The 12655-nt window shown below is 46.0% G+C and overlaps 1 protein-coding gene across 1 annotated transcript in view; it reads right to left on the bottom strand.

Moving 5' to 3' along the window:
- Positions 1-11814, bottom strand: part of LOC124789233 (facilitated trehalose transporter Tret1-like) — a 63388-nt gene extending 51574 nt beyond the window's left edge. The window contains exon 1 of the mRNA XM_047256527.1: positions 11662-11814. Coding sequence (XP_047112483.1) covers positions 11662-11814 — 153 coding nt within the window. The remainder of the gene's footprint in view (positions 1-11661) is intronic.
- Between the last annotated feature and the right edge of the window lie 841 nt (positions 11815-12655).

A 12655-nucleotide genomic window follows, 5' to 3' on the forward strand; every position in this document is an offset into this window, starting at 1 on the left:
GACAAATCACCTGTGTGTTACTTGCTAAATTGTGCTACTGTCTTCCACTTTACCAGAAAACACAAGTTCGGTATCAAGTAAAGTCAATCACAGTAGGTAACTTTCTTTATGAACCATGTTAGTACTTGGTACAACTTTGCCTATTTAGGATGGCGACCTTTACCTTTTACTACAGTTTATTTTATTACTAATAGAAACTTGGTTCGATTCCCATTTGTTTTTTCTATTGTTTCCTCTCAACGGCAATCTTTCCTGAGTCGATAAACAATATAATACCTTTCCAATGCGCGCAGTCACAATCACTAAAAAAAAAAATTCTTTCACAGGAGGAACATTATCGATATGTTACTAATCTGATAGTACGCGGTAGTCTTACAACCTTCCATTCCCAGCCAACACACTCCACTCACTCCTTCTTCACCACTCTCCTCCCGCTTCCACTACTTCTCTTCTCTCCTCTCCTCTTCTTCTGTCTCCCCTCCCCCGCCCCCTTTCCTCCCCACCTCGCTTGTCCTCTCCCTTCCCCACCGTTCCCTTCCATTCCTCTCAACTCTGTCGCTTCTCCTTATCTCTCGCCGGCCGCGGTGGTCTAGCGGTTCTAGGCGCTCAGTCCGGAACCGCGCGACTGCTACGGTCGCGGGTTCGAATCCTGCCTCGGGCATTGATGTGTGTGATGTCCTTAGGTTAGTTAGGTTTAAGTAGTTCTAAGTTCTAGGGGACTGATGACCACAGATGTTAAGTCCCATAGTGCTCAAAGCCATTTGAACCATTTGAACCTTATCTCTCCTATTCTTCCTTTCCCCTCTATCGTTCCCACTGTCCGTTTTCCTCCTCCCCACACGTTACCTCCTCCCTTCCTCTACATCATACTGCTCCCGCACAGTGTTAGTGTTAGTATGCAGATACGACATTGAACTGAATAACTTTGTAAACTTTGCCAGAAAGCAAAATTTTAATTTAAGGATGGTCAGCCTTTTTACTACAACCCTTTTCTGTTCCCAAAATAATGTCCATGGATTCTTCCATGTTGGCATTAATGTAATATAACAGACTATATTACGCCACAAAGAAGGTTTTGAAGAACTTTTATACTGATTTATGGCCTTTTTCAGACATGACCTGCGCACAATTATGGGAAGACAAATCCATGCTGGACACACAGTGACTGCTTGAGTCTGCCAGAAAAATTAAGAAATTACACATGCAAATATCATTGCTGATCGAGTAATGAATGATAGTCACTCGAAGTAAGTGCTAGAAAAGGTTAGTCGGCTCATCACTTTACAAACTGAAGAAAATCCCTGACAGAATGCCAAGATGTTCACCCGTCATTGACTTTACCTGGTCCGGTGTTCTTAGAAGGGGACTCGGTGGGACAGAGCAAGGTATCTTTGATATGTGTTTTGGCCAGATTGCATTGCTTGAAAAAACTGAGACGGTGCGATTGAAGGGTCCCTCACGCTATCGAGCGCTGTAGTGTATGTGGAATTCATTAGTGCGTCCGAGCTCGATTATAATTTGTTACCAGTCCTAGTTTTCGCTGTCAGCATGCTGTGGAAGCACCTCAGATGCTGCGTTCTTCAAAACTAGCATTCCTTCCCACGGCGTGCAATCGCCTGCATAATGAATTATACTGGTCCACAAATTTTCACTTTTTATTTTTTACAGAGACGAAATTAAACGTATTTTATAGATTTACGTGCACTGAACACGAATATCAAGCTTAAAATAGTCTCCTAGCTCGAGGTTACAAGTAAATAATGTGTATGTTTCACAGTCACACTTATGGGACATTATAAGAGCTACATGCAAAATCATTGTGAAAAGTCCAGAATGAGATTTTCATTCTGCAGCGGAGTGTGTGCTGATATGAAACTTCCTGGCAGATTAAAACTGTGTGCCCGACCGAGACTCGAACTCGGGACCTTTGCCTTTCGCGGGCAAGTGCTCTACCATCTGGGCTACCGAAGCACGACTCACGCCCGGTACTCACAGCTTTACTCAGAGTAGCACTTGCAACCTACGTCCTCAATTATTTGCTTGACGTATTCCAATCTCTGTCTTCCTCTACAGTTTTTGCCCTCTACAGCTCCCTCTAGTACCATGGAAGTCATTCCCTCATGTCTTAGCAGATGTCCTATCATCCTGTCCCTTCTCCTTAGCAGTGTTTTCCACATATTCCTTTCCTCTCCGATTCTGCGTAGACGTCTATAGCACCACATCTTAAATGCTTCGATTCTCTTCTGTTCCGGTTTTCCCACAGTCCACGTTTCACTGCCATACAATGCTATACTCCAGACGTACATCCTCAGAAATTTCTTCCTCAAATTAAGGCCAGTATTTGATATTAGTAGACTTCTCTTAGCCAGGAATGCCTTTTTTGCCATAGCGAGTCTGCTTTTGATGTCCTCCTTGCTCCATCGTCATTGGTTATTTTACTGCCTAGGTAGCAGAATTCCTTAACTTCATTGACTTCGTGACCATCAATCTTGATGTTAAGTTTCTCGCTGTTCTCATTTCTACTACTTCTCATTACCTTCGTCTTTCTCCGATTTACTCTCAAACTCATTAGACTGTTCATTCCGTTCAGCAGATCATTTAATTCTTCTTCACTTTCACTCAGGATAGCAATGTCATCAGCGAATCGTATCATTGATATCCTATCACCTTGTATTTTAATTCCACTCCTGAACCTTTCTTTTACTTCCATCATAGCTTCCTCGATGTACAGATTGAAGAGTAGGGGCGAAAGGCTACAGCCTTGTCTTACACCCTTCTTAATACGAGCACTTCGTTCTTGATCGTCCACTCTTATTATTCCCTCATGGTTGTTGTACATATTGTATATGACCCCTCTCTCCCTATAGCTTACCCCTACTTTTTTCAGAATCTCGAACAGCTTGCACCATTTTATATTGTCGAACGCTTTTTCCAGGTCGACAAATCCTATGAAAGGGTCTTGATTTTTCTTTAGCCTTGCTTCCATTATTAGCCGTAACGTCAGAATTGCCGCTCTCGTCCCTTTACTTTTCCTAAAGCCAAACTGATCGTCACCTAGCGCATTCTCAATTTTCTTTTCCATTCTTCTGTATATTATTCTTGTAAGCAGCTGCGATGCATGAGCTGTTAAGCTGATTGTGCGATAATTCTCGCACTTGTCAGCTCTTGCCGTCTTCGGAATTGTGTGGATGATGCTTTTCCGAAAGTCAGATGGTGTATCGCCAGACTCATATATTCTATACACCAACGTGAATAGTCGTTTTGTTGCCACTTCCCCCAATGATTTTAGAAATTCTGATGGAATGTTATCTATCCCTTCTGCCTTATTTGACCGCAAGTCCTCCAAAGCTCTTTTAAATTCCGATTCTAATACTGGATCCCCTATCTCTTCTAAATCGACTCCTGTTTCTTCTTCTATCACATCAGACAAATCTTCACCCTCATAGAGGCTTTCAATGTATTCTTTCCACCTATCTGCTCTCTCCTCTGCATTTAACCGTGGAATTCCCGTTGCACTCTTAATGTTACCACCGTTGCTTTTAATGTCACAGAAGGTTGTTTTGACTTTCCTGTATGCTGAGTCTGTCCTTCCGACAATTATATCTTTTTCGATGTCTTCACATTTTTCCTGCAGCCATTTCGTCTTAGCTTCCCTGCACTTCCTATTTATTTCATTCCTCAGCGACTTGTATTTCTGTATTCCTGATTTTCCTGGAACATGTTTGTACTTCCTCCTTTCATCAATCAACTGAAGTATTTCTTCTGTTACCCATGGTTTCTTCGCAGCTACCTTCTTTGTACCTATGTTTTCCTTCCCAACTTCTGTGATGGCCCTCTTTAGAGATGCCCATTCCTCTTCAACTGTACTGCCTACTGCGCTATTCCTTATTGCTATATCTATAGCGTTAGAGAACTTCAAACGTATCTCGTCATTTCTTAGTACTTCCGTATCCCACTTCTTTGCGTATTGATTCTTCCTGACTAATGTCTTGAACTTCAGCCTACTCTTCATCACTACTATATTGTGATCTGAGTCTATATCTGCTCCTGGGTACGCCTTACAATCCAGTATCTGATTTCGGAATCTCTGTCTGACCATGATGTAATCTAATTGAAATCTTCCCGTATCTCCCGGCCTTTTCCAAGTATACCTCCTCCTCTTGTGATTCTTGAACAGGGTATTCGCTATTACTAGCTGAAACTTGTTACAGAACTCAATTAGTCTTTCTCCTCTTTCATTCCTTGTCCCAAGCCCATATTCTCCGGTAACCTTTTCTTCTACTCCTTCCCCTACAACTGCATTCCAGTCGCCCATGACTATTAGATTTTCGTCTCCCTTTACATACTGCATTACCCTTTCAATATCCTCATACACTTTCTCTATCTGTTCATCTTCAGCTTGCGACGTCGGCATGTATACCTGAAATATCGTTGTCGGTGTTGGTCTGCTGTCGATTCTTATTAGAACAACCCGGTCACTGAACTGTTCACAGTAACACACCCTCTGCCCTACCTTCCTACTCATAAGGAATCCTACACCTGTTATACCATTTTCTGCTGCTGTTGATATTACCCTATACTCATCTGACCAGAAATCCTTGTCTTCCTTCCACTTCACTTCACTGACCCCTACTATATCTAGATCGAGCCTTTGCATTTCCTTTTTCAGATTTTCTAGTTTCCCTGCCACGTTTAAGCTTCTGACATTCCACGCCCCGACTCGTAGAACGTTATCCCTTCGTTGATTATTCAATCTTTTTCTCATGGTAACCTCCCCCTTGGCAGTCCCCTCCCGGAGATCCGAATGGGGGACTATTCCGGAATCTTTTGCCAATGGAGAGATCATCATGACACTTCTTCAATTACAGGCCACATGTCCTGTGGATACACGTTATGTGTCTTTAATGCAGTGGTTTCCATTGCCTTCTGCATCCTCATGTCGTTGATCATTGCTGATTCTTCCGCCTTTAGGGGCAATTTCCCACCCCTAGGACAAGAGAGTGCCCTGAACCTCTATCCGCTCCTCCGCCCTCTTTGACAAGGCCGTTGGCAGAATGAGGCTGACTTCTTATGCCGGAAGTCTTCGGCCGCCAATGCTGATTATTCATCAAAATTTAGGCAGTGGCGGGGATCGAACCCGGGGCCGAAGACGTTTTGACTATGAATCAAAGACGCTACCCCTAGACCACATTATTGCCACCGACCTGTTATCGATATAAACCTATCCAGGCGTTCACCTGCTTCGCTGGATGGTAACGTGGTTGCCTCCAATGCAAGCTGGCCCGGGTTCGATTCCCGGGCGGGTTGGAGATTTTCTCCTCTCGGAGACTCGGTGTTGTGTTGTCCTCATCGTCATTTCATCCTCATCACCGGCGCGCAAGTCGCCCAATGTGGCGTCGATTGAAATAAGGCTTGCACTTGGCGGCCCAACTTCCCCGAATAGAGGCCTTCTGACCAACTATGCCATACGCTCGTTTAATTTCACCTATCCAGGCGATAGCAGCGTCGCCTGGCGAGGAATGGCTGCTATTCAGATACACATGGTGCATATAGTATCAGTGAGTGTGCTGTCCGTGTGTAGAATGGCGAAGGGGCGCAATCTGTCAAAGTTTGAGTGGGGGCAGATTCTTATGACATGGAGGCTCAGCATAAGCAGTTTGGAAACTGCACGAATTGTCGGGCGGTCGAGGAGCGCTGTGGAGTATGTGTTCAGTGCATGGCGAAACGAAGGTGAAAGGACATACAGATGTGTTAGGGTTGCGCAGCCACCCCTCATTTCAGATGTTGGACGTTGTAGGCTGGGCGCACTGGTAAAACAGGACACGCAGCGAACTGTGGTGGAACTAACATCAGACTTTAATGCTGGATGGAGTACAAGTGTGTCTGAACACACACTGCACCCGACACTCCTAATAATAATCCTATGCAGCTGACGACCCATGTATGTGCCAGTGTTAATGACATGACATTGAAAACTATGACTGTAATGGGTATGTCACCATCGGCACTGGAAGTTGACATCATGCCGATGGGAGGGCGCGAATTCGTCTTCCAGGGGAACAGCTTCTTGAATCCATCATCTTCCAGGGGAAAAGCGCCTTGGCACCAGTACTACGGGACACAGACCAGCTTTTAGACACCTCCATTATGCTCTGGGGGCAACGGCCTTGCCACAGTGGACACACCGGTTCCCGTGAGATCACCGAAGTTAAGCGCTGTCGGGCGTGGCCGGCACTTGGATGGGTGCGCTGTTGCCATTTTTTGGGGTGCACTCAGCCTCGTGATGACAACTGAGGAGCTACTCGACTGAATAGTAGCGGCTCCGGTCAAAGAAAACCATCGTAACGACCGGGAGAGCGGTGTGCTGACCACACGCCGCTCCTATCCGCATCGTCAACAGAGGATGACACGGCGGTCGGATGGTCCCGATGGGCCACTTGTGGCCTGAAGACGGAGTGCTTTCTTATTATGCTCTGGGAAACATTCACGTGGGCATCTGTGGGTCCAGTGGAGCTCATGCAACGCATCGCTATGGCCAATAGGTATCGAACTGTGCACTGGCTGCAGACCATGTACACCTCTTCATGACAGTCATGTTTCCCAATGGCATTTTTCAACTTGAGAATGTGGCATATCACAAGGCCAGGAGTTTGATGGATTGGTTTGAGGAGCACAGTGGCGAGTTCCAGTTGATACACTGTCTTTCAACTCACCAGATCTGAACCTGATAGAACGTATCTGGGATGTGACTGAACGTGGTGTCAGAGCTCATAGCCCCTCATCCCGGAATTTACAGGAATTATGTGATTTGAGTGTACAGTTGTGGTGCCAACTATCTCCAGCCACCTACCGAGGTCTCATTGCTTCCACGCCACGACGGGTCGCCGCTGTTATCTGTGCTACAGGTGGACATACCAGCTATTAAGTAGGTGGTCGTAGTGTTCTGGCTGTTCAGTGTACGTTGTAAACTGTGTTAATTACAATAAATATGAATGGTTGGTATGTGGAAAACTCATATACATGGCGCTGCTGTTGGGTTTGCAAGGGTGGTTACAATAAGTATCGTACACAGAGGAAATGGCCTCCATGAGCATTTCTCGTGCCTGTGGCAGAAAATATTGCCGAAGAAACACTAGTGAGTCCGAACAAAATTGTTCTCCCACCATCGCACATGTTGGACTCATGACGGCATTTGTTAAGGGAATGAACAGGAATGCAGAACATGCGACAAATCCACTAAATAGACAGCCTACATTACTCTTGTCCGTCCTCTGCTGGAATATTGTTGCGCGGTGTGGGATCCTTACCAGGCAGGTGGACATCGAAAAAGTGCAAATAAGGGCAATTCGTTTCGTGTTATCGCGCAATAGGGGTGAGAGTGTCACTGATATGATACACGAGTTGGGGTGGCAGTCACTGAAACAAAGGCGGTTTTCTTTTCGGCGAGATCTATTTACGAAATTTCAATCACCAACTTTCTCTTCCGAATACGAAAATATTTTTTTGACACCCACCCACGTAGGGAAAAATGATCATCATAATAAAATAACAGAAATGAGAGCTCGAACGGGAAGATTTAGGTGTTCCTTTTTCCCACGCGCCATTCGAGAGTGGAATGGTAGAGAAGTAGTATGAAAATGGTTCGCTGAACCCTCTTCCAGGCACTTAAGTGTGAATTGCAGAGTAACCATATAGACGTAGCTATAGATGCAGCAGGATTTCACAATTTGTGTACGAAGTTCCCACAACTGAGCACACAGCAGATGACAAAAGTGATATTCGATGGTTCACACGTACGCCAGCTGTTGGAGGACGTACGCTTTGAGTTCATAATAACCTCTGATCACCTGTATGCATGGCTTTGTTTCATAAAGAGACAACACTCATCTTGGGAAGCAGGAGAGTCCAGAACTACAGGGACCTTGTGGACGAACTCATTCACGTTTATAAAGTCATTGGCTGCAACATAGTTCCGAAGATGCACTTCCTTGACTCCCACCTCGACATGTTCCCTGAGAGGTGCGAGTCGTTCAACCAGGACATTTCTCTCATGTAACAGCAGTACACAGGACAGTGAACTGTCGCTATCTTGGCTGATTTCTGCTGGCGCCGTAAGCTGTTCCCGACAAGAGCAAGAAAAGAACTGGCTCGAATAAACTAGGTAAGTGTAGTTAAGGTGTATATCCTGTTGATTATAGAAGTAATGTACGTGGAGCCTAAAGTCTCAACATACTCGTAACCCTGAAATAGGAGACAATTTTAATCGTGATATTCGTATTCAGCACAACGAAATCTGTTAGTACATCTACTTTGATTTCTGTAAAAGATCCACTGTGGACCAGTGTTATGTGTTATGTGTTACGTGTTACGACCTTTCTAGACTCTGAGGAGCTCATCTGCAGAAACCAGCACGGTTTTAGGAAACAACGGTTATGCGAGACACATCTGGCCCTCTTTGTGCTTGATACACAACAGGCTCTAGATACCGGCACCCAGGTTGATGCCATATTTCTCGACTTTCGAAAGGCGTTCGACTCAGTTCCGCACTGTCGCTTGCTACAAAAAGTGCGCGCTTACGGTCTATCGGATGACATAGGCGGTTGGATTGAAAGTTTTCTAACAGACAGGAAGCAGTATGTCGTCCTGAACGGGGAGACTTTAACAGAAAGAAGCTCGTCAGATGTGTCCCAGGGAAGCGTAATAGTTCAAAAATGGTTCAAATGGCTCTGAGCACTATGGGACTTAACGACTGTGGTCATCAGTCCCCTAGAACTTAGAAGTACTTAAACCTAACTAACCTAAGGACAGGACACACATCCATGCCCGAGGCAGCATTCGAACCTGCGACCGGAGCGGTCACGCGGCTCCAGACTGTAGCACCTAGAACCGCTCGGCCACTCTGGCCGGCACGTAATAGTTCCTCTGCTTTTTACGATTTACATAAACGATCTGGTTGATGTTATTGACATCGGCCTTAGACTGTTTGCCGATGATGCTGTAGTCTACAGGAAAGTAGTATCACACGAAAGTTGTGAACAAATCAATGAGGATTTGCAGAAAATAAATGTGTGGTGTAATCACCGGCAGTTATCTCTCAATATTAGTAAGTATAACCTACCTCGTCTAACAAGGCGAAAATGCCCGTTAATGTACGAGTACAAAATAAATGCCCAATCTTTGGAAGCGGTAACGTCCGTCAAGTATCTGGGTGTGACTATTCGAAATGATCTCAAATGGAATGATCAGATTACACAAGTAACGGGTAAGGCGAACTCTAGGTTGCGGTTTATTGGTAGAATCCTTCCGGCCGCGGTGGCCGTGCGGTTCTAGACGCTGCAGTCCGGAACCGCGGGACATCTACGGTCGCAGGTTCGAATCCTGCCCCGGGCATGGATGTGTGTGATGTCCTTTGGTTAGTTACGTTTAAGTAGTTCTAAGTTCTAGGGGACTGATGACCTAAGATGTTAAGTCCCATAGTGCTCAGAGCCATTTGAATTTTTTTGGTAGAATCCTGAAGCGATGCAGTCCTTCAACAAAGGAAATAGTTTACAATACGTTAGTTCGTCCAGTCTTGGAGTATTGTTCGTCTGTATGGGACCCTTAACAGTTGGGTCTGATTCAAGATACTGAGAAGGTCCAAAGAAGAGCGGCAAGATTCGTGACTGGTACATTTAGCCATCGCGAGAGCGTTACAAACCTCATAGAGAGTTTGAAGTGGGACACACTTGCAGATAGACGGCGCGCTAAACAGAAGGAGCTGCTCAGTAAATTCCGAAATACGATCTTCGCCGAGGACGTAGAGCGTATATTATTTCCACCAGCTTTCATATCGCGCAATGATCACCATTCAAAGACAAGGGAAATTATAGCTCGTACTGAGGCGTTCAGACAGTCGTTTTTCCCTCGCGCGTTCCGCGAGTGGAACAGAGGAGGGGGAAATATGACTTTGGCGAGAATTGTGCCCTCCGGCACACACCACTTGGTGGCTAGCGAAGTATACAGGGTGAGTCACCTAACATTACCGCTGGATACATTTCGTAAACCACATCAAATACTGACGAATCGATTCCACAGACCGAACGTGAGGAGAGGGGCTAGTGTAATTGGTTAATACAAACCATAAAAAAATGCACGGAAGTATGTTTTTTAACACAAACCTACGTTTTTTAAATGGAACCCCGTTAGTTTTGTTAGCAAATCTGAACATATAAACAAATACGTAATCAGTGCCGTTTGTTGCATTGTAAAATGTTAATTACATCCGGAGATATTGTAACCTAAAGTTGACGCTTGAGTACCACTCCTCCGCTGTTCGATCGTGTGCATCGGAGAGCACCGAATTACGCAGGGATCCAAAGGGAACGGTGATGGACCTTAGGTACAGAAGAGACTGTAACAGCACATTACGTCCACATGCTAATACCTTTTTATTGGTCTTTTTCACTGACGCACATGTACATTACCATGAGGGGTGAGGTACACGTTCGACGGGCGTTTCATAGGACGTGGAGGACGCATAAATTGGCCAGCCGGTTCTCCTGATCTTACACCGCTGGACTTCTTTCTGTGGGGTACGTTGAAGGAGAATGTGTATCGTGATGTGCCTACAACCCAGAGGATATGAAACAACGTATTGTGGCAGCCTGCGGCGACGTTACACCAGATGTGCTGCGGCGTGTACGACATTCATTACGCCAGAGATTGCAATTGTGTGCAGCAAATGATGGCCACCACATTGAACATCTGTTGGCCTGACATGTCGGGACACACTCTATTCCACTCCGTAATTGAAAACGGAAACCACGTGTGTACGTGTACCTCACCCCTCATGGTAATGTACATGTGCGTCAGTGAAAAAGACCAATAAAAAGGTTTAGCATGTGGACGTAATGTGCTGTTCCAGTCTCTTCTGTACCTAAGGTCCATCACCGTTCCCTTTGGATCCCTACGTAATTCGGTGCTCTCCGATACACACGATCGAACAGCGGAGGAGTGGTACTCAAGCGTCATCTTTAGCTTACGATATCTCCGGATGTAATTAACATTTTACAATGCAACAAACGGCACTGATTACGTATTTGTTTATATGTTCAGATGTGCTAACAAAACTAACGAGGTTCCATTTAAAAAAACGTAGGTTTGTGTTAAAAAACATACTTCCGTGCATTTTTTATGGTTTGTATTAACCAATTACACTAGCCCCTCTCCTCACGTTCGGTCTGTGGAATCGATTAGTCAGTATTTGATGTGGTTTACGAAATATATCCAGCGGTAACGTTAGGTGACTCACCCTGTAATATGTAGATGAATACGTAGATATGTAGGCGCCAATTCATCGCTGTCTGCACAATGCTAATTACTCGTAACCCCAGGAGAACGTATTAAAGAGTGAGTGGAGATAACTCAGTGTCCATTCTACAGTGTTGAATGTGAGTCGCGAATTGAGTCTGGTTAATCTCCCGGAATTGAGTCTGGTTAACCTCCTGGAATACTGCCTCAGCCAGTAGGGAGACCTGGTGATAGTTTCAATGCTAATGCTAGCCTTCTGCGTAAGGCCAGTTCCTTGTCCATACGACATAACATATAGTGATATTGCAGTTTCTAGAAGACCTCGGATACAGCCGAGTGCAAGCACGAGAACGGGAGAGGAGCGACGTGTACCTGTGAGATCTCCCCCGCGTAGGTCGGCATGCCGCCGTAGACGAGTCCGACGCCGAGGCCGGACACGAAGCGCGCGACGCACAGCCAGACGGGTTCGTACTCGCAGAAGATGAGCGCCAGCCAGCTGAGCGCGATGGGCGCGGCGCCCAGCATGACGGTGGCCTTGCGGCCCAGCCTGTCGGACAGCCAGCCGCCCAGCCAGGGGCCCACGGCGGCGCCCAGCGACGGCAGAGACCCCGCCCACGACCCCTCCGAGGGGGTCAGGCTCATCTTGGGCAGCGCCGGCGACGACCACGCCATTACGATGCCGCCCGCCAGCATCGCCAGGTCGCCTGTCGGCAGCCATCAAAACTCTGCGAAACACCGTCATCCCTAAGGCAGCTTACACAGCCGTCTGTCGCATCTCTCCTCCAAGCCTCCCTGTCGACTTGCTCTAACTATATACTACAGACCTTAAAACGAGAGAGATGGAGCAGTGGGTAGCACACTGGACTCGCATTCGGAAAGACGACGGTTCAAACCCGCGGCCGGCCATGCTGATTTAGGTTTTCCGTGATTTCCCTAAACCGCAAATGCTGGGATGGTTCCTTTGAAAGGGCATGGCCGATTTCCTTCCCCATCCTTCCCTAATTCTGTGGGAGGACGACGGTTCAATCCCGTCTCCGGCCATCCTGATTTACGTTTTCCGTGATTTCCCTAAATCGCTTCAGGCAAATGCCGGGATGGTTCCTTTGAAAGGGCACAAATGAAAAGGACAGCATTGTGGTTGTTCTACAGTTTTAATTTTCGCTGCTGGTATTTGCGTCCTGAATGATTTTTTGTCTTACGGACGTGAGGCCACGATCCAAGGTATATTTCTCTCCCTAATATTTTACATCCCAAAACTGATGATGTCTTTAGCATTGAAAAACGGAAATATGCCTTGGACCACGGCCTAATGCCCACAAAACACAAATTATCGGATATTAAACTTATTTCGTTCAGCAGTTTTCGG

Source organism: Schistocerca piceifrons, chromosome 3, assembly GCF_021461385.2.
Source record: "Schistocerca piceifrons isolate TAMUIC-IGC-003096 chromosome 3, iqSchPice1.1, whole genome shotgun sequence".
In the NCBI taxonomy this organism is placed as follows: Eukaryota; Metazoa; Arthropoda; class Insecta; order Orthoptera; family Acrididae; genus Schistocerca; species Schistocerca piceifrons.